This window comes from Parus major, chromosome 2 (assembly GCF_001522545.3).
Source record: "Parus major isolate Abel chromosome 2, Parus_major1.1, whole genome shotgun sequence".
NCBI lineage: Eukaryota > Metazoa > Chordata > Aves > Passeriformes > Paridae > Parus > Parus major.
Window position 1 is genome coordinate 8,572,605 of NC_031769.1, and position 18,325 is coordinate 8,590,929.

Genomic DNA, 18,325 nt, shown 5'->3' on the forward strand with positions numbered 1-18,325 from the left:
GTTACAAAATATAACAGAACACTGTTTTCTGAGACGATATTGACTGCACTAATTACCCACAATATTGTATATTTGCTATTAAGAACATGGATGTGTGCTTTCAAAGAGTGACATTCAGGGCTTCAAGGATGTGGGAGGAATTAGATGTGTTGTTCTGTCACTTAATCCGAGGCTTTGATGTACTTTAAAAATTTTGTTTAAAACCCCAAAAAACAGAATACATATTTTAACTGTTGAACTTTTACCAGCTAAAGGAGTTTGTAAGGACCCTATCACTATGTGGTTACAACAGAAGATACACAGTTAAGGTCAGGTCACGGTTTCCAAGAACATTCACAGGGACTGAGGATGAGGAGAACGAGGGATGGATTCTGCGGGAACCTTCGGGAGTCTGAGCTGCTCACTGGGGAAGGGCCTTGAGTATTGCATTCACTTCCTCTGCCACCGCTGTCAAAGCAAACTCAAACTGCTCCTGCAGAGAGAACAAACACACACCCTGAATAATAAAACAAAACACTTTCCAGAAAGCCTAGTGCTCTATTCTGCTGCTGAATGTCCTCAAGACAATGTTAAAAATATGAATATGCAGGATTAACTGTACACTGCAATGGAAAGGAACAAAATGTTCTGGGATTATTGATGTCATATAACATGTTTGACAGCATTTCGAAGCCAGAGTCATTTTAATGGAGAAAAATGTTAGTAGCAGAACCCAAGCTATGGGGACACGATGATATATTGCCATTGCATGGTCAGAAGGGTTTGGGAGTCACTGATCACCAGCCATTTCCCTCTGACACAGAAATGGGAACATTATTGAAATATGAGGTAAGTGAGATGCTGTAAAGCAGAGACTTTGGCTTTTCTCAGGACTGTTTCTAGTTGAAAGAATCTAAAATAAATATCTCCTCCCCTGATATCTATTATACAGAACAATATCTGCTTTTTGGCTTACCTGTCACTGATCTTTTTAAGCCTCTCTCTTTAATGTCCTTCCCACACTCAAAAATTACTCAATTTTGTTAAAACCACTTCTATATAAGAAATATTTGAGAAGGCTTTTCTTTGCTATTAATTTACCGTAACCTCAGCACCAAAATGATTTACAAGCTTCTGTGCTAGGTTGGCAGAGGTGTGAAGGACACAGCCATGAACTCTAAGAGCAACCCTAGCACACTCCTGAACCGTGTAGTCCTACAGAAGGACAAAGCAGTTTTAAAGTTAACCTCAAGGTTAACAGGTGCTATATTTTCCAAGCAAGAAATTTTTTTCTCTGTAATTTAGCTTACTGAAATAACTGACAGGGTGATTTGGAGTTTGAGACTTTTCAGTGGAAAGTTTTCTCAAAATGCAGGCAAATCAAAGACCAGGTAAGAACTGTGGAAAACTCCTGGATTTTCTGGAAGTACTCCAGGGGTTTAAGGCAGCTGGGGTCAAGAGCTGCTGAGGAATTGACTCTGAGGATGCAGGTTTGAGATGATCACTGCTGGGATACTGTCTGTGTCTCCCATTAGGAAACTGGTGGTCTGTATCTCCAGCCCCTCAGCTGGTGCTGCCAGGGGCACTGTGGGATGTTTACAGAACACAAACACCCCCAAAACCAGTAACATTAATTTTCCACTGTGTTTCATTTAACTGCAGAAATGTACAGGAAGGATGAAAGAACAAACTACAGATGTACAACTCATAGTTCAGAAAGGCAGCTGACTCTTAATTCCTGCAATCCAGTGCCAGTCTTCTCTGCCTTGCCTTACCCCTCTGCAGTCAGCTCCCATGTGGAGATGCTTCAGAGAAGCAATGATGGGCACTGTGCCAGGGCAGAAAAAGCAGAACAAAACTCAGAATAATTTCTCAGCGACACTGCCATTCAGGAATTTTGCTGTCTGCTTGGTGCTGTCAAAGTGGCATCCATGTACACTTGCTGGACTGCAGCCAACAGCTTTTAATCAGACAGCAATTCACCCTAAAGAGTAGGACTCATCCCTAGTAGGCACTGAACATGGTGTGCATGACTGCCTAAGGCTCCCTGCACTGTCTAAGGTCTCTGCAATTAAAGAAAACGCTGGGAATGCTGGGGGCCATCCAGGAGCATCAGTTGTATTTTAACTGGAGCACAAGGAGTGTGTGAGAGAAGCTGGAGAGCAGCTGGGTCAGAGAGGGCACATATGGCACATGCTGGGGCAGAACCAAACTGGGTGCTTGTACCAGTTCAAAAAGCCTGAGGAAGAGTGTCTGCTTCTCCCTGGGACTGAGCAACAGGAGGTGTGACCTTAATAACTGAGGCAAAACAATTTACAGAGCATAATCTGCACAGCCAGAGCTCAAAAGTGACTGCAGTAAAGGGGATGGGAGAGCAGACACAAGATGTGTGGGGACATGGCCTGTCAAGGATGGTGCAGCTGAGCTCTTCTCCCTCCATCCTTCTGCATAACACACCCAGGTGAAAGGCAGGGAGAACAGCTTCCACTGATGTGCATCACCACCCTCCCAGGAAAAGCCCTCCCACACCTTCCACACTTCTCCATGAGGACAACTGAAAAGTTAGAGCAAATTAATGTCAGTAATTTTTAAAGGAGCTTGGTTTGTTGTTTTGTACTGCTACACTGCCATTCACATATTCTATTTGCAGATGCAAGGCTGCCTAGAGATGAATTTTAACATCTAGCTTTGCCTAGAAAACAGAGCTGGTCAGACATTCTCTGTTGTCAGTTTATCTATAATGCAGAGGTGACAAGAATATACTTAATAAAAAAAATAACCATTGCTATGTTTCATTAAGTCTACAGATAAAAATTCCCTGGAAAACAAAGTGAGTTTATCTAGGATAAATAACACAGTAAGGAATCTATCTACTGTTATAGATTGTGAGAGGATATAGGAGACAGGAAAAAAAAGGAAATATATATTTTTCCCATCACAGAGAATATACTTCCTCCTTCATTACTTTTTCTTCTCACATGTGACATATCAATTCTATTTTACGATTCCCCTGCAAAAAAAAATCCAACAAACCCACAAACCGCGATTACGCTTCTCAGAAATGCAGAATGTCGTTATGATAATTTCATTACAATTTATTATATACAGTGCTTTTGAATTAAAGATCTCTTCCAGAAGACAAAATGCTGCAAACAAATCTTTCCCATGCCTCTTGGAAAGGTGGAGCGCTGCCTGCTGGAAACACAATAACATTGCTGAAGGAAGTTGGTGTTTATTTTGCCTAGGGATATTCTGTAATTGGCATTTCTAACCTGACTTTTAATCCATCGTTTTAAATTACTTCAAGAGTCTAATATTCCTCATTTGTATTCAGTTGGGAAAGCACAGCGGTTTGTTTAAATCCATCAGAAAAAATCTCTGGGGATCGTGCATTGCTAGCATATAACCAGATATTTATAATTTGCAAGACATTAGCTTGAATAAGTGAATTGGGTGGTTTTGAGAAAATGACAATGATGGAAGGAGCAAGAGGAGAGATAAGCAACATCCTGGGAAAATTTTTCATCCTGGATGAAAACACAGGATGCATTTGTTTTCTGGAGCTCTTCCAGACAAATGTTTAGAGGGAAAAAACATGTCTTGAGGGAGATTTTCATGGAACTCAGGTAACTATTGCTGAGCTAAGTAGGAGAAGTTGTTCACGTAACCTCATTTTTTGGTTCTGGAGTGATGTTTTATCCTTCTGTTGAAGGCAATAAGCCATAATTTCTCTGCCCTGAAAAGGAAACTGGAATCTGAGCTCTATGTTGCCACAGAGCTGCTTTTTGAATGCATTCTCAGAGTATTCCAAAATTTGCATCTTACCTCAGAGTAAATACAAATGACATTGGATACTGTGTGCTATTTGCCTTTTTTTTTCCAGTCTGAATAATCAAAGCAGAAGAAAGACTTGTGCAGTTTTATGTCTTCCTTGCAGATAAAGATTAATTTTGACTGGCTCATCTTTATTTTTCATGTTCTTACTTAATTGGTAAATAATAATTAACATTCCCCAAGCTGTTCTTCAGCAGTATTTTCCCCTAGTATTAATGGGAAATAGCATGATTGAGAAGAGATTCAGGAAAAAATTATGAACCTATGATTCCTGCAACACACATTTATTTCACCTTTTCCCCTCAGCAATTTCAACTCCCTAAACACTGCAGAATTTCCTGTCAGTTCCAGCTTGGCCAAGACACAGTGCTGTCACATTGCTCTTGTTACTCAGTTTGGAATTATAACTATCTTTTGTTATTTTATAAGGCCATAAACAGATTTATTTCACCTCCATACCATGAAAGAGTTTCTTTATTGTCATATTTTCAGCTCTTAACTTGCAGCACATATCCCAGAATATCATTCAATACATCACTGGAATTTTTAATAACAGAAAGTTTAATTTCTAATTTAAGGGACTAGAATTACACCATCAGCTACTATGTTTAGAAGTTTTACATTGTGGAAAAATGTCAAAACTATTACAACTGACAGGAATTTGAGAGTATGGCATTCATCTCACCAAAGTATAAGAATATAGTTACCATTTTACATCCATAAAGGCTGTAGGCATGATGCAAGCTCTTCCATTCAAAGATACTAAAAATTACTTGATTCCCTGCAAAACTTTATTTCCTTTAATTCAAAACTTTTGGGTTCTTTTTTCCAGGAAAAAAGTATCAAATGCAGCAGTTACATTCTCTTTAATGAGTAGAAGCTTTAAAAAAAATATTAAATGCACAGTTTAGCACAGATACTCTAAGAAAATAATCTATAGTTCAGGATGAAAGCAAGAACATTTTTTCAAATGCACATTTTCTTTAGCAGGCTATAGATTGTTGTCTTGACTGCCCTTCATATATGGTAATCAAGATAGATGTTGGAGATGTTACAAGAAAGAACAGTAAACACCAAAGAAAGTAACCTAGATAAATCTTCAGCATAAATAAACCTCAGTTGGTAGGGAGCCAAACAGAGTAATCAGCAAGCGACCTGCGTTAAATTAGGTCATACCCTCTCTCTTCTGTCATGAAAACAACTACTGTGAAAGACCTTTAATGTATTTAAAATCCCAGTGGATTTATTGACAGTACCTTTGTCTGGACCATGCCTGGTCTCTGGTCCCTCAAGTGCTCCAGGGTAGCAGCAATATCAATCTCTTTAGCACCTGCAACAAACCACAAATTGGGCTGAGTTCAGAGCACAAGATAATCCATGCTGCATCTGTCAATCTCTTGCTATCGGGTTCCCTTTGGGCTAACAGTCCAATTGAAAATTATTACATCCATCTCTCAGCAGACTAGGCAGGCAGCTGCAATTTTTGTCTTCATATAGAAAAATAAGAGGTTGGGGCACCTTTTACTAACATTAATTCAAGAGAAGCCAGAGAAAAACAAATTCTTAAAAATGTCTCTGCACCTAGAGCAGAATATATTCTGTGGAACCTGAGTGTATGTCACAGCAATGCCACTGAGCATCCCTTTGTCACTCCTAAGAGTATGCACTGAATTAAGGGCCTGAACCACACAGAGATTAATGCTGGAAAAACAAGATTTAGGTGACCTTTTGTCACCTGCAGCTGACATCCAGAAAGCCTGTCTGTGGCTTCCTGGTTCAGAACCTTGCTGTGTGGTCACAGTTTCACCTGGCCAGTCTATGGCACTTTCTTTAGGTTCTTCTCCAGGTGTGTGGACATGGCTGCCCCGTAGCTGTCAGCAGCACCAGGGCACGTGAAACAGGCACAGACAGCCTGACTGGTGTGGGACTGGCTCCCTGCCCCATGCACACAGAGGAACTTTCTTTCAATACATGAACTATGGAGATCAAAATGAGTCCTTGAGCCTCTTCCCTTTCTTATAATCCACAAAGACTAGAGAACTGAAGGGAACAGGGAGATGCTGATTTCCTCCTCAATTTCTTCCAGTGACTGCTATTTCAAGACTACTTAATTTTCCTTAACTGCCTAATCTGATGTTTTATGAAGGGATTGAGAAGGAATTGGGATTTTGGTCCTGCAGAATTTGGCTTTCTTGTACCTGCTCCCTTCTGCATCTTGCGGGAACATCTCACGGTACCAAAGCACCAGGCAGATGGGCAGAGGGTCATCGTAATGCAAGTGTAACATCCCCATCTCTGCTCCACTATGCCCTACTGCCCTGGCTGGCTGTTCATTCTCTAGGGCTGATGTGGGCCCATAACTACAGGAACTTGGAAACCTGTTGACCTCAAGTCTCTCCTCCATTGTACATTCACTTTTGTCACTGGATGGTTTATCAAGGGCAGGGATTTGCCACAATTCTGGAATCTGCTCCATTTTAAGGGATACTCAGTGGTGTGCTATCAAGATTTGTCAACTGCTTCCCATTGCCTGGTCCTACAAATTTCCTGGGTCACCCTCTGCCAATTTGGGACTTCCTTCTGGAAGCATGTAAATATCCCCAAATATTCACGGGGGTCTCAGTGGCCAACCTGTGGGCCATGCACCTAGAGCATTGCTGCTGCAGTGTAACATGTCTAGAACACATGTTGAGTTCCCAACAGGATTTGAAGAATTTGACCCAACACTTAACCACTATTCCTACAACTCTTGTAATTTAAGGGCTTATCTACCTGTAGTTTATGTATGTATGTTGTATGTAGTCATATCAATGCAAACATCACACAAACATCATTTACCCAATTCAACTTTATAGCCCAGCACAATCTTTTAAAAAATTCAGAAAAGCAGTGAATAGTGAATGATTTCATTTGGTTTCCTTGATAAAATATATGAAATTATATTTTAAAATAACATCAACTCTACAAGAATAATTGATTTGGAATATATTCTTCAACTGTATCATAAATGGAATTAATTCATTCAGTAAATATAATAGCAACAACTTAGAAATGGTATCTGACAGACAGTTTTGCTAATTACCACGGGTTGGGACATTGCATGCCCTTTGCTCCCCACCCCTCCCCAGGATTTACAGGGATGAGCTTTGAAAAAAAATAGAATGTTTCATTTTAAAATTAAAACCCCCCAAATCTTCTTACAACAGAGCAAAGCAATACTTACATACGCTGTAAAGTCTGATAACAGTGACAGTAATTATACCTTAAATCTGTTGCAGGTTTTGCAGTGGCAATTCATCTGGAAAGCTTCACTAAAGGAACCCTCATCACAAACCCTAACACTGGTGTAACACAGTAGCTCTCTCCAGTGTTTACTCTCACACATACATGTGCAATTAGGTGGGATTTTCCTGCTCCACCACAGCTGTGGATGGAAGCAGAGTACTGCAGAGTACTGCAGCCTCACTTGTAGCCTTGTTTGATTACCAGGAAATAAAACATTCCAGTAGCATCTTGGTTCAAAGATAAGAGGAATTCTCCTTTCAGAAAATTAAGATATGAAAAATATTTAAGACACTGTCATCCATGGACAAGGTTAACCACAGTTCTGAGCTTCCCATGTGTACCCTGCAAGGATGAACCCAGAGATCCTCCCACTGCAGCTGGCATGCTCAGGTACTCATGACTGTAAACATGTATGGCCCCCCACCACTGAGGAAAGATCTTTATTTGAAAATACTCTGTCCTTAGGACAAAAAGAGAAAAGGCTTATGACAAGACATAGATACACTCTTCAATGGCCAAACAGGCTTCTGAGTTTACCTTTGAAAGAGTTAATTCCTCCATTTCTGTGATGCAGATTGCAGACATTTACTAGTGAACCGACGTCTGCTTTTTTATCATCATTAAGGGAATGACATGACTAATAGTATGAACAACACTTGATTAAAAAATCCTGATTTAGCAAAACACAAAAGCATATTCATGCTCTGGAATGTAAGAACAGTCCTAGTGGGCTGTTGTGCTTAATGGGAAGCTCATTCTGAAATGTTTTGTCAGTAAAATCCCTAAAACACCAGATTTTACTGACTAGTGTCCCCAGTCCATGGGTTGTGATCAGCAGGTCACCAAAAAGCATTTGTAATATCCTCAGCCATAGGTAATTTTAAGGAAAAGCAGAGCAAATCAAGGGTCTCGTTGAGATGCCATTGGGTTAGAGACAATCCAAAGCAGACACACGGATTGGTTTGCTACACCATTTTTATCACCTCTGAACGCCTTGGATACTATGGTGATGGGAAATACGTAAGTGCCTGGAGAGACTGATCAATGAAACTTAGTGCTGCAAAGACAGGACACTGTTTCAGAAGAAAAGCATCTCAGAACAAGAAAATTCACAGGACAGGAGATGAAATCAATGGCATAGGAAAAAGCCAGCATGAGTTATTCTCTCTCTACATGAGTAAGCCTCTCTTACTCCTCTGCATCTACATGTTCTGCATCTATTCCCTTTCTGTGACTAAAACAAATGTGTTTAAATATATATTGCTAGTCCTCTATTAAATCTCATTTTGTGATGAGGGCTTTTTTCTATTCAAGCTTAGGATACTCTGCTGCTGGATTATGTAAATTCAGCTCACTACCACTGGTGTGTGCAATAGTCTGTAAAAAGTTTTCTGGTGACAGATACAGAAAAAGAAGGAGATTTTCAAGGCACAAAGGGAGGTCTGAACCCAACCTGCCTTCACAGGTGAGAAGAGCTCAGTGTTTAAGTGCAGTGTGAACTTTCAACTTTCTTTGGAGATTTTGCTGAAATCTGACAAATTCAACACTTTCTTTGCCATGCTGAGGCTTTCCCTTTAGTCTGGGAGTATGACAATATGGCATTACATTCTATAGTACTCAATAACAATTTATTTATGCTTTTGAGCCATTTCAGGTGACAAAACATCATATGCTACATGACTTTGGGAGAGAGGGATATTGCATCTAAGGACATTAGGGTCAAGCCATGCTCTTACTGAGATGGCCGCAAAATATCCACACACTGCTAAGGCATTTGAAACACTGCTTATCTGGGAAGACCACACACAAACTAAATTTGATGCAGTGGTTTAGAGCAAAAGCTGGAAGAGCTTGATCCACTGATTCCAAGGATATCCAATTATTGGAAGTGTTTTGCTTAGGCTTCTAAACTATTAAGTCCAGTAATAGATGCAGATGTCAATTTATTGTCATACAACAAGTAATCTACAGGAAGGGTTACAAATACTAGGCTGGAGTGAGATCTGGAAAAGAAAACAAAATATTTCAAAAAGGCAGCATTTTCTATCTTTTATTTCTATCCTTTTTCCCCACCAATCTGTCTGCTACTGGTTTCAGAAGCTAAAGAGAGGGATAAAAGAAGAAGAATTTAAACAATAAAGAACTGCCTTTTCACCTTTTGACTGTATTTTACTCTGCAGGGAATAAATATGGCTTGTATTTGTGACAGGCTTTTTCACAATGAATTTCATTGCTTGTTTTAAATGAACATACAAATGTAACTTAGTGTGAGACTGAGCTAATACTGTACCATCAGTATTGTGAAAAATGGCTGTGCAATGTGCTATTTCTTTTTTAACAGAACATACACTTGCAGTAATTCACTGTGAGCCAGATACTGCCAGCCTTCCCCTGCCCCTAGCAGCTCAGTGAGCTGGCTGAGTAAATACCTCTGAAAGCACTTCCACACCAGTGCAAGCCAGATTTTAACTTCAGTAATTAACTATCATCTTCCTAAAGGCTTGAAGCATTCACAGTGAGTGCACAACAACTCACATCAGGAACATTAACTGGATAAACTAAAGGAAAACAAGAGAAGATGCAAGCTGAATGATATTTTGCCCCCAAGGAGAGAAGCAGTTTCTGAAGTTTAGGGTCACATCCTTTGCAACCCTCTCTCTCCCCGCAGGCATGAATGCTGGATGCACGCTGGCACTTAACAGCTGGTGCTCCTGATTAGCAGATCTCAAGGGGTTAAAGTGTTTGCCCTTAGACAGTTGTGTAAGTGGAGTATCCAGCATGTCATAAAAACATGGGTAAATTCCCCTTTTCTCCTGCAATAAATAACAACCCAGCCTAATTCTGCTGCAATAGGCTCCATGAGGTGACCAGCAGCTCACAATATTTAAAATCACCATTAATTACCTAATGTTACTTTTATGACTATAATAATGAAAGCTTCCCTCTTTTCTCATTCCCCTAGACATGGCAGGGGTCCTATTTTGCTGAGCACAAGACACATGAGAAATACTTTGTGGAGGATGGTCCCTTCCACATTGTAGCAGTACTGCTGTCACTATGATGGCACAGAAATATGACAATGTTTGTCAAGAGGAGTAAAATCTTTAAATGCATCAGCTGGGAAGAAAAAATGAAGGCATATAATTAAAAAGTTTTTTTCAGGTTCAGCAAACTACAGAGTTTGTGCATCAGAAAATGTGCTGGCTTTATTTTTTTCCAGTTACAAGAACAATCAGCATTTGTTACATAAATGCATGAGAAGTTTTAGTTTAATTAAGGTAATCTTTGAGATTTTTATGTAATAGACTTGAACATACACTGAAAGCAAAGTCAAATGCTCTATTTTATTCAGTACTAATGAAAAGTGCAGTGTAGATTCTGTGAGACTGATAGAATTTTATATTAAAGCTCTGTCTTAAAAGGAATATTTTAGATTCTAGATGCTCTGAATTTTCTGTGTATTTATAAAAATAAAATGATGCTTAAATACTTCATCAAAGCAGTTATTTGTGGGGGGTTTCTTTTTAAATAATCCAAGCTGAAGAGTTTTCTTTGTGAATGTTTCACAAATACATTTTGCTCATAAATATTAAATTAAAAAGGATTTTTCTAGTTGGGAAAAACTTCCAGATCTACTGGCATATATTCTCAAAAAATATGATTATAACTCTGCAGAATGGCTATAAATTTGTTACTGTGACTCCTAAAGGATGGCTTGGTCATTAGGGGCTATGTTTAGATAGATTTCAGCTCTCTTCCAGACTGAGACTTTGACTTCCTGCACCACTTGGGCTAAATCATTAAATTCACCCTGTGTTTCACACCATCATTTATAAAATGAACCATTTTTTTTTCCTACCTAATGAGTTGTTATGAAAGCAAATCCATTAATGATTATAAGGTACTTGGACACTAGAGAGGTGAAGACCTAGATAGAGCCTCTTATTTTTTTTCCAATACCCTTTGCACCTTTCTCAGCCTTCTTTCTCTTCTCCTTGATCATAAACTGATCACAATACTGAACATATGAGGTAGGAGTCACGCTGAGCAGTTATAAAGGGGGGGCTCTTAGCACCTCTACCATTTCTCTTTAAGGAAATTATGATGATCAGTGAGGGAATAAGCATTTATCCCAACAGAAAAAAATTGAGTACTAAGGGCAATACAGAAATGACCTGTCAAATGTCTTTCTTTTTGTAGCAGAAAGTATTCAGCTTCATTCTAGTCAGATATTACCTGCCTAATGCATCTTTTTATATTTATTATATTGTATAGATTTTGAATTAGGCCTTGAAGGGCAAAGGGACTTGTTAGCTATGATTAAAAACTGGCTTGTTAAAATCTTGAAGGAACAGTGCCTACTACAGTTCTTTATGCTGTTGTTGCTAGAAGCTGAAAAAGAACCAATTAGTGTTTGCAGCCTTTAGCCTCAGATCCTGCATGGCTCAGTATTCCCAGGCAGCTGGGAGTGCTGTGGAAGACACACTTGTGATAATGTGAAACAGCAAAAATACACTTGAGAAGGAAAATAAGGGGAAACAATACAGTGCCAGTGAGGACACTAAGCTGTCTCATCACAGTGTGCCTGTGTTTAGGAAGAATGCAAGTGTTTGTCATGTTTGGGTGATGGCTGCATGACTCATGTCTAAAAGTGGTGCGTCATGGTCAAAGCAAACTCGCGCGCAGCGGCTTTGTGCTGCCTTTCTTCCCTCCCCACCTGAAGCCTGACAAAGAGGCTTTCTTTGGGACTGGATTTTCTGGGCCTTTTCTGCATTCAGCTTTGCCACAGGAAGGGGATAGTGAACTGTGGAGACAAAGGGACAGACAGTAAATAGATCCAGGTCTGTCAGGAGCCTAATACACAAACATACCCATCTACACTTCTGTCTGCCACAGTGTATAGAGACAGAAGCGGCCTCTCTGGTGAGTTAAGAGGGTAAATCAGCACTCATAGACTATTACACTGTCACAGCCACTCTGTTTCCAGTGTCTAATGTAGCTGGACATAGCACAGATATGCTGTAGATTTGCAAATCTCCTAAAGTCCTACATGCCTCCAGCTTCCCACTGACAGCTTCTAAAGGAAGGCTCATGTAGCTGCCCCAGCAAGTGTTTGCCCCATTGAGTACTTAATGTTGCATCAAAACATTTAATCACACCATATGAGGGGCAAACTCAATCTGATTAAAGAGAAAAGGGTCATAACTAGGGGGAGTGTAACACCACTTCTTCACTGACCATTAGTTTTAATAGCAAACCGGTAATATTTACTAACTAGCTTAGTCTCAAAGGCCCAACCTCATCTCATCTACTCCAGCCATCCTTGAAGTTCGAATTGGAGTTAGTCATCTCCTCTCTCAACAGCTAAGAGAGAGAGGGGAAGCTCTGATGGGCAATTCATTTGCCTGAGAATTATCCTCCAGAGGTGCTTATCGTTCTCCTTGATGACTGAGGAGACCCAGACAACTAGGTTAGGTGAGGTGCTTAACACTAGATGTTTTATGTGCCTAAAGTTAGCTGGAATGAACCTGGGCTGAAAAGAGCTGAGTTTCTGCTCTTCGTTTCTGGGCTCACAAGTGCTAGAATCTGCTAAAGCTCATGGTGTTTGAGATCTGTGCTCCCCTATTTCCCTGACCTCCACATTTGGTGATTTTGAGGGAAATGACAGAAGAAAGACAACATGGAACCAATGAAAAGATAAACCAATAGTACAGTGTAGTGAAGGCCATGGAAGTAAAAAATGTGTCCTATGAGTAACTGCTGCATGTATAGCCCTCTGCTGCAAAAAAAACCAAAACAAGAGCATTTTCTTCCTTCAACTTGCATTGACTAAGTGACCACTAAATAAAAAACACTTGCAAGTATTAGATACAAGAAAGGGGCCTGACCATCAGCTAGAAACTACAAAATTTAAAGCAATTTTCATTTGTAGTTATCCAGATGTCTGCTGCTGTAGCTCTGCTCTTGGCCAGGAGGATCATTTGATGCTTTTCATGGAAAGAGAAAAGTGTCAGCAAAATCCTAGTGAGGGGTACACTTTTAAAGATAACAAAAAAGATTAATGTATTCAGGTTGGCATTTTCATGATAAGCTTATTCACTCTTTGAGCTGAACAAAATCTGTGTGCATGTGTGTGTAGTCAGGGATGGATCCAGCCTATGCCTGAGTCAGTGAATTGTCTGTAATTTCAGACAAAGTATGTGCTTCTATGCACCTAACAGCAACCCAAATTAAAATTTCATTACTTTTATTAAAAAGAAAACCAAACAAAAACAACTTCAACAAAAGTACCCAATGGGCAAAGCAAGCCTGTAAATGGAGAAGGGAGTGCTTAAAGTAATAAAAGTGAAGTAATTAAAATTATTGTGACAGTCATGCACACAAAGAGTGTACATTACATATATGCATTGCATAATGTGTTACTGTTTACACATTTTGTATTAATGCTTGAAGACTGCATGTAATAAATGTACAAATGTGATATGGCTTTGTCAGTACACAATGCAAAGGAAGCTGACACTGAAGATGGAAGACCTAGGCATAATCTAATATTTTTAAAAATGATACAGGAAAATAATGCTTCTAAAGTTTTACACTGATTTTAACAGCCTTGCAGGGGTAGAAATTCACTGCTGACATGTCAGTTTTAAGTTAATATCCTTTGTCATTGAAGAAAAAAACATGCAGAAACCACTCACTGTAACTGAATGCAAATGGATGCTAATTTGAGGACCAATCCTTCCTCACTTCCATTGTGTGAGAATTGTCACATTGCACTCTATACATGGTAGGAATTGTTTCTCTTTTACAATTAGATTTCCTCCACCCTGCCCACAAGTTAAAAGTAAAATGAATATGTCTAAATTACTACAGAAAAATTGCTAAAGAAATGGATGTTAATGAGCTTTATCCCATATGGGGTAAAATATCCCATAATCATTTATTGTCACTGTAGAAAATACCAGTGCACACATCTAAATTCAACTTACATGTTGAATTTAGACACGCACAGCACATACAGAGCAAGTATTGTGGACGTGCTGTTACTTCCTGCTAATAGATGTTTCCCAGGATCAGCTCCCATGGAGTTTTACACAATTTGATTCTTTTAGTATCTCTTCCAGAAACTCTTGGTACATTACCTGAAATGCAGTTGATCTCCATGTGATGAATCAAACACGAACAAAGTTAAGATGCTTATTGCAAAAATGACATTTATGAAAACATGTCTCACTTGGCCTTAAAAAAAAATCTTGCAGTCCCCTTTGGAAAATATGCATTTTCTTTCCAGGAGACACAGAAGAAGCTCGCCTACATAAATCTATTAAATTGTAAGAACTACATTTTACATTACTTTCATTTTACGTTGCACGTAGGTGGCAAAGCTCTCACAAGACAGTACATGGAGTGACCTGAATAAAAGATGCAACTGTTATGGATTCATTCTTTAAACTCTTTTAAGCAGAGTTTATCCTTAGAAGTGCCTAAACTGGTCCAGCTATAGAAACTGTGGAATAACTACACTTCAGGTACCAAATTGTACCCTTTACAGCCAGAAGACCACCACTGGTCAATTGAACATTTCTCTGCTGCATGAGATTAGCTACTGGAAAAGAAATGGTTTTACCCTCTGTATATAAATTTCTTTTTCCAAACACGTGCCCAGCTGCCTTCAAAGCAGTAGCACAGTACTTCTGTGACCTAGCTTTTTCACTTTTCCATATCCTAACCTACCCATTTGTGGGAAAAAAAAGCCACACAAAATCCTTATCTGCTTGTCTCCTCCTTAGTTTCAGTCAATGACCTCTTGTTTTCAAATTAGTCACTATCTCAAGCTGCTTACTGACATCAATACATTTCTTTCAGGGTCTTCCAGTGCTCTATGGGGACCCCCCTTCGTGTTTCCTCTCCCAAGGAACAGCCATGTCTTTCTTCACAATTCATTTGCCCCTAACCCTGGATAATTAGGATTGCTTTCTACCATACTTTCCTACTCCCAAATAGTTTCCAAAAAAATCCTCAGAACAGCAAACAACTCAAGAAATATGGCTCTTTTAGGGTAATCCCTGAGCACTAAATTAAAAAAATAAAAAAGAAAAAAAAAGGCTAAAGAAATTGTATCAATAACATGTTTAATTTTTGCTTGAAATCTTTATATTCTGTAAAAGGAAACCACCTAAAAATGCAGAACATACAACATACAGTGGGAAACATCAACCAAGAACACCTTCCCCATGGTCACTAATTAATTTCAGAACAGAAGGTTGTAGAACGTGCTACATTTTTATCTTTTATGAAGTATTAATTGATGACTCCATGAAGGCAATAACATGCAAAAAGCTTTAAAGCATCATATATCCAAATGTGTTCTTTGAAGGAAATAAATGCTGTTTTAAACAGCTTTTTCAAAATAGTAAGAGTTTGCTGAGCATCTCAGGCTGGACTGTGAAAAACTATCCTACACATTCCCCATACACTTGTGCATGTAGCTGGGGGCCCAGCTCTCATTGTGATTAATTATCTGCAGGGAAAGGCTGCAAGAACGAGCACTATTTGCCTAATTGTGTTTCCAGGGTAACTCATTACATAAAAGTTACAATACATAAATGCAGCTCATTCGAAAAACCGGCCTTATAACATATGATACATTTACATGGACACGAGCACCTTCCTTTGGAAATTGAAATAGCAGCATTTCAGATTTACATGGTTGGCACTACTGCTGCTGAGAACTGAGGTGGTCTTGTGGACAGCACAACAGTAAACAATGCAAACCCCAATTTTTTGGCTCGATTTTTTTCCTGTGTTCCTAGAGATAATGATCTGTCTCACCCAAATCTCAAAGACCAGCCATGTAATTAATTCAAACTTAGAATCCAAAACAAATTATATTTTTAAGTCCTGAATTTTTCTGCTATGAATTTTTTTCCAGAATACCATCTATTTCTAATCCCACTTTTTGACCCTCTAACCATTAACTACCTTAAAAAAAGCCAGAAAAAATAAATCTCCCATTTGCACTATACATTCTCTCAACCCTTATATGAAATGTAGTATGTTAAATTTTGTTTTCATGGGAGAAGCTTGATCCTGGGCTGAGGAAATATTCCCTTATTCACCAAAAGTATGTCAGAAATAGTCAGCTCTAGACTTGTATCGGCACAACAGAACAACAGAATTTTCTCAGACTTTGCATAAGGACTCAAAAATAAGCAGATTGAATCCATTTTAACACGAGTATGGGCAAGCATTTCCTTTCATAAAATCCTTTCAGAGAGGAGCTAACCCCACAACTTCATTATGATTGTTAAATCCAAACAGCAGATAAGCAAAACCTCAGCAAGGGTTCAGATTAGCCCAAATCATTTGATCACGATGAGTCAGAAGGCGAATTAAGGAATCTTTTGTTTTGCCTTAAAATGTCACGGTATAAACTGCATCTGCTCAGGAGCTGACTCACAAGACCCTCAGACAATAGGGTAGCAGGGGCAAGGAAAGGACTTGGGGAGATAACCTCCATAGCCAGCCCCAGCCAGAGTGTGTGTGCTCATCAATTATAATCCAAGCTTTTGAATGCAAGAGAATAAACCGTTGGTTCAGCTTTGCTAAATCGAATCTTTTTTGCTGGGTTTTAGAATTTGGAAATCAATACTTTAAAAGGATTTTAAAATTCATATTCGCCTTCCCTTTGACTCATCTCGTTTCAGCTAGTTCAAACACAAGAAAATGGATGGTCAGCAAACCCTAAGCAGCTGCTGGCTGGATGAATATCTAAAAATCAAACTATTATCTACACTATCCAAGCCTCTCAGTTCAGAAAAATTAAAGTGGGAAGATTCATAATCTCATCTTTTTTTTTCTTTTTTTTTTTTTTTTTTTTTTTTTTGGTGCCAGAAACACTCAATAAAAATGTCTTGCAATATATCACACTTTTAGTCACTACAATAAGCCTGCGGGAAAGAGATGAAATGAGAAAATTCTCAACTTTTCTCTAGATCACAAAAAAACCCCAACCTGATCAGCTCAGCATTAGTGTGAGTTTGGAGTGAGGAAGAAATATCAAGTAGACTAAATCTAAATCATCTTATCTTCCCTAGTAACAAAGGATAAAACTTGTAAATACATAAAGAATGCTGAAATTCTTAGCAGAAATCAGCCTCAGAGAAACAGTCCCTATCAAAAAATCCAGCAAGCATTGTTATCTACAAAAACAATCCATTATCATTTTCTGCATTTATTTAAATCATGAAAATGCACATGGACTGAACTAAATCACTTTTCAGCTTCTAAATCAAAACTAAAGCTTGTCCAAAGATGGCTGTCACAGAAATGAGAGGTGATTTGGTAACTGTCTTAAAACTCTAGCACCCATGTACAAATAGTCATCATAGTTAAATAGGTGTCATAGTTGAAACATGTTAAATAGTATTTAAATGTTACTCTAAGGGCAGATTCAACACTGTTTCATTTTTCCTATTGCCTTGATGGGTACAGGATCAGGGTCTCTGCATATCACAGAATCACAGAACACCAGGTTGGAATGGGACCTCAGCTGGTCCAAACTTTCTAGGCAACAGCATATGAAGCTAGGAAGAAAATAATGTAGGAATAACTACACAATAAATAACTACATTACTTATTGGAACAATGAAACAAAAAGATATACTTTGCATTGAAAGCTCCTGCTGCCATGACACAGGAATGATAGCACTGGATAGACTCTGCTGCTCTCTGACATTCCAGTATCTCAGATTATTTAATGTGGATCTCAGGAATAAGTGCACAGATGCAGTCATTGAATTTACGGCACCGAGGACAGTGAAATTCATTAAGAGCCTGTCCCAACAGCAAATCTGTCCCAGTGCCCCTGTGAGATCCTGCACATCCTTCCACCAGCTCAATTCACCCCCCAGATACACCACGGGAGAATTTCTGCCCTCGGTAACAACTTTTACTGTCCTCCAAGTGCCCTGAGCTGAGACACTTTGCTTCTTTAAATTTTCATTCTTTAAAATTCACTTCCTCAAAGGGGTTGGGGCCATCAAACTGATGTGGCAGATGTCAAACGCAAAATCCTCCCCAACTTCATTTCTTTTCCCCTGCTTGAGGTTTTAGGAACAGGTCCCTTGTTGGTGGTTTTTAGCATCTAAAATAATATGAGGGCTGGAAACAGCAAGGTAGAAGATATGAATTTATAACGTGTTTAATAGACTAAGTGTTAGCACTA

General features: G+C 39.0%; 1 protein-coding gene across 1 annotated transcript in view; it reads right to left on the reverse strand.

The window, feature by feature from the left end:
* Positions 1-253: 253 nt before the first annotated feature.
* Positions 254-18,325, reverse strand: part of PTPRN2 (protein tyrosine phosphatase receptor type N2) — a 564,688-nt gene continuing 546,616 nt past the window's right edge. Inside the window, exons 22-23 of the mRNA XM_015651707.1 lie at positions 5,070-5,143; positions 254-472 (exon numbers count right to left, since the gene is read on the reverse strand). Of these exons, the coding sequence (XP_015507193.1) occupies positions 401-472; positions 5,070-5,143 (146 nt within the window). The 3' untranslated portion in view covers positions 254-400. The remainder of the gene's footprint in view (positions 473-5,069; positions 5,144-18,325) is intronic.